The sequence below is a fragment of the Gadus morhua genome, chromosome 18 (genome assembly GCF_902167405.1).
Source record: "Gadus morhua chromosome 18, gadMor3.0, whole genome shotgun sequence".
Lineage (NCBI taxonomy): Eukaryota > Metazoa > Chordata > Actinopteri > Gadiformes > Gadidae > Gadus > Gadus morhua.
The window spans coordinates 11,503,600-11,506,098 of record NC_044065.1 but is presented as its reverse complement, the minus strand read 5'-3'; the positions used below and the strand labels follow the sequence as shown (position 1 = coordinate 11,506,098).

At 51.8% G+C, this 2,499-nt stretch overlaps 1 protein-coding gene across 1 annotated transcript in view; it reads left to right on the top strand.

Moving 5' to 3' along the window:
- The first annotated feature begins 1,040 nt into the window (after positions 1 to 1,040).
- The window catches only part of nog3 (noggin 3), a 2,082-nt gene continuing 623 nt past the window's right edge, over positions 1,041 to 2,499 (top strand). The window contains exon 1 of the mRNA XM_030341071.1: positions 1,041 to 2,499. This exon is cut by the window's right edge and continues 623 nt beyond it. Within this exon, the coding sequence (XP_030196931.1) occupies positions 1,690 to 2,370 (681 nt within the window). The 5' untranslated portion in view covers positions 1,041 to 1,689 and the 3' untranslated portion in view covers positions 2,371 to 2,499.

Genomic DNA, 2,499 nt, shown 5'->3' with positions numbered 1-2,499 from the left:
GTTCCCGGCAACCAGGGCTTATTTGTCCTTGTCCTCATGCGGTAGAGTCGAGTACACTTGGCCCTTTATCTGGACGGCATTTGCAGTATTTAACGGCGTAGACAAGAGTTGTTTTTTTATCTGGCCCATAATTCAAGCTTTACAACATGCGCAAACATTCCGATGGTTTGCCTCGTGGCGTGCTGCGCGCCGCCGTGAGGCCTGCAGCTCCCACACCGCTTTAGGGACTGATTGGATTGCGATTCTCTGCATCCACCTTTCATTTGTTGTCATTTTGCTTAGTTTATCAACTCCGCGTTTCCATTGAAAATGCACGGATAGTTGGATAGTTTACCCTTGGATAGTTTACCCTTTTTTGCAAGCAACTAAAACAAAATGTTCTAATAAGCAGGCTTTTGAAAAAAACACGCTGTGTTTTCGAAAATTATGCAGCAGAACAATTGCGCCGAAGACGGCTCATATTTGTGTTTGAAGAGACACACTTTTCCTCTGCTCCCACTCCCTCCTCCTGGTCCTCCTGGATAAACAAACGTGGAGAGCATCTTAGCCAGAGAGAGAGTTATACAACAGACATAACTCTGGCACCAGGCGTGTTGGGGATCGGCGCCCTCGTAAAAACCTCCCTGGCAGCGCGTCTGTCCCGGAGAGCAGGAGAGGCGCTCACCTCCGCAGCTGAACCAGAACCCGGCCGTGATTTACGACTCAGTGATCCAATCACTGATCAGTGATCACCAATTAGCCAGCGGCGGGAAATGACGCGCACTTCAATACCCTGCGCACTTTCCTAGTACCGGTCCGGACCGCGCCGTCGTGTTTAGGATGGCTTACCTGTGACTGGATTTAAGTAGTAGGCTATAGAAGGTTTGTGTTGTGTGTGTGTGTGTGTGTGTGTGTGGTGTGTGTGTGTGGTGTGTGTGTGTGGTGTGTGTGGTGTGTGTGTGTGTGTGTGTGTTTGTGTGTGCGTGTGCGTGTGCGTGTGTGTGTCGTGCGTGCTTCTGTGAGGAGGTATGTGTCAGAAGGGGGAGAGAGCGAGAGAGAGAGAGAGAGAAATCACCGGAATTACATCAGTGTATTTTTTTATTATTATTTGGGTCCGCTTAGAGGCGCCCCCAATTTGCCGTGAGGGAGGGACCCGGACAGCAGCGCACCGTGGCGGTCTGTCAGGGAAACATGAGGACGGGAACTAACCATCACACGTCGCTGCGCTCCCGTCGCTCTTTGACGCTGACCGCGACGCGCGCAGTAGGAGTCCCGGAGGAAAGATCATCCCCCGTCAGATCCCACCTCTGATGCCGACGTCCCGCCAGATTGGAGCGTTTGTGAGTGCATCGCCGAGGAGGACTACTTTCTCTCTCAAGGGAGGCAGGTCATGGACTGGGAAACAGAAACGCAAGGACATTTCTGCTCTAAGTGAAAACCTCAACATCAACTTGACTCTCCCTCACTTGAGCGTTGCTATGGTAATCCGCCAGCAGCGATTTGAAACTTTCTGAGAAGTTTTTTGGGGAGCATCACTGCGTTTTTGCGCACCGAGGATTTTGGAGTGCGTCTTTGCGCGCTCTCTGTTATCATTTTGATTCCAAATAAAAACTTTTAAGCACCACACCCGAGGCGAAAACGAGAAGGACCTAGGATACCTGAAACCATATCAGTGGGCATACTCATCACTTGGGACCCGACATCGAGGCGATGGATAACTCGTACTGTTTCTTGGCTGTGTACATGCTGGTACTCTCGCTGGGCTTCAGGATAGAGGAGGGCATGTGCCAGCACTACTATCTCCTGCGTCCCATTCCGAGCGACACGCTTCCCTTGGTGGGGATTAAAGAGGATCCGGACCCTGAGCTGGACCCTAAGGAGAAAGATTTGAACGAAACGGAGCTGCGAAGTATCCTGGGCAGTCATTTCGACCCCCTTTTCATGTCCGTCGCCCCGCTGGAGGACCGATACGTGGGCAACGAGGACACCAGCGACTCGGAGGGGACGCGGCTGCAGCAGAAGCCCACCGGGCTGATGCCCAAGGAGATCAAGGCCATGGAGTTCGAGATCCAGCACGGGAAGAAACAGAAGCCCAGCAAAAAGCTGCGGAGAAGGCTGCAACTGTGGCTCTGGTCCTACGCGTCCTGCCCGGTGGTTTACGCGTGGCACGACCTGGGCCACCGCTTCTGGCCGCGCTACGTGAAGGAGGGCAGCTGCTACAATAAGCGCTCTTGTTCGGTGCCCGAAGGGATGGTTTGCAAACCTGCCAAATCGGCGCATTTTACCATCCTACGATGGCGGTGCATGCAGAGAAAGGGTGGGCCGAAGTGCGCCTGGATACCCGTGCAGTACCCCGTCATATCGGAGTGCAAATGCTCCTGTCCAAACTGACACAGTGACTTTTGGACAATTCTTTTTTTCTCAAAGTTCTAGAAGTCATAGTGTATTGTATTGCTATTTTTATATGCACTGTCCAAAGTGTAAGAATGTATATTTGATGTACATGTTGTACCATTTTAT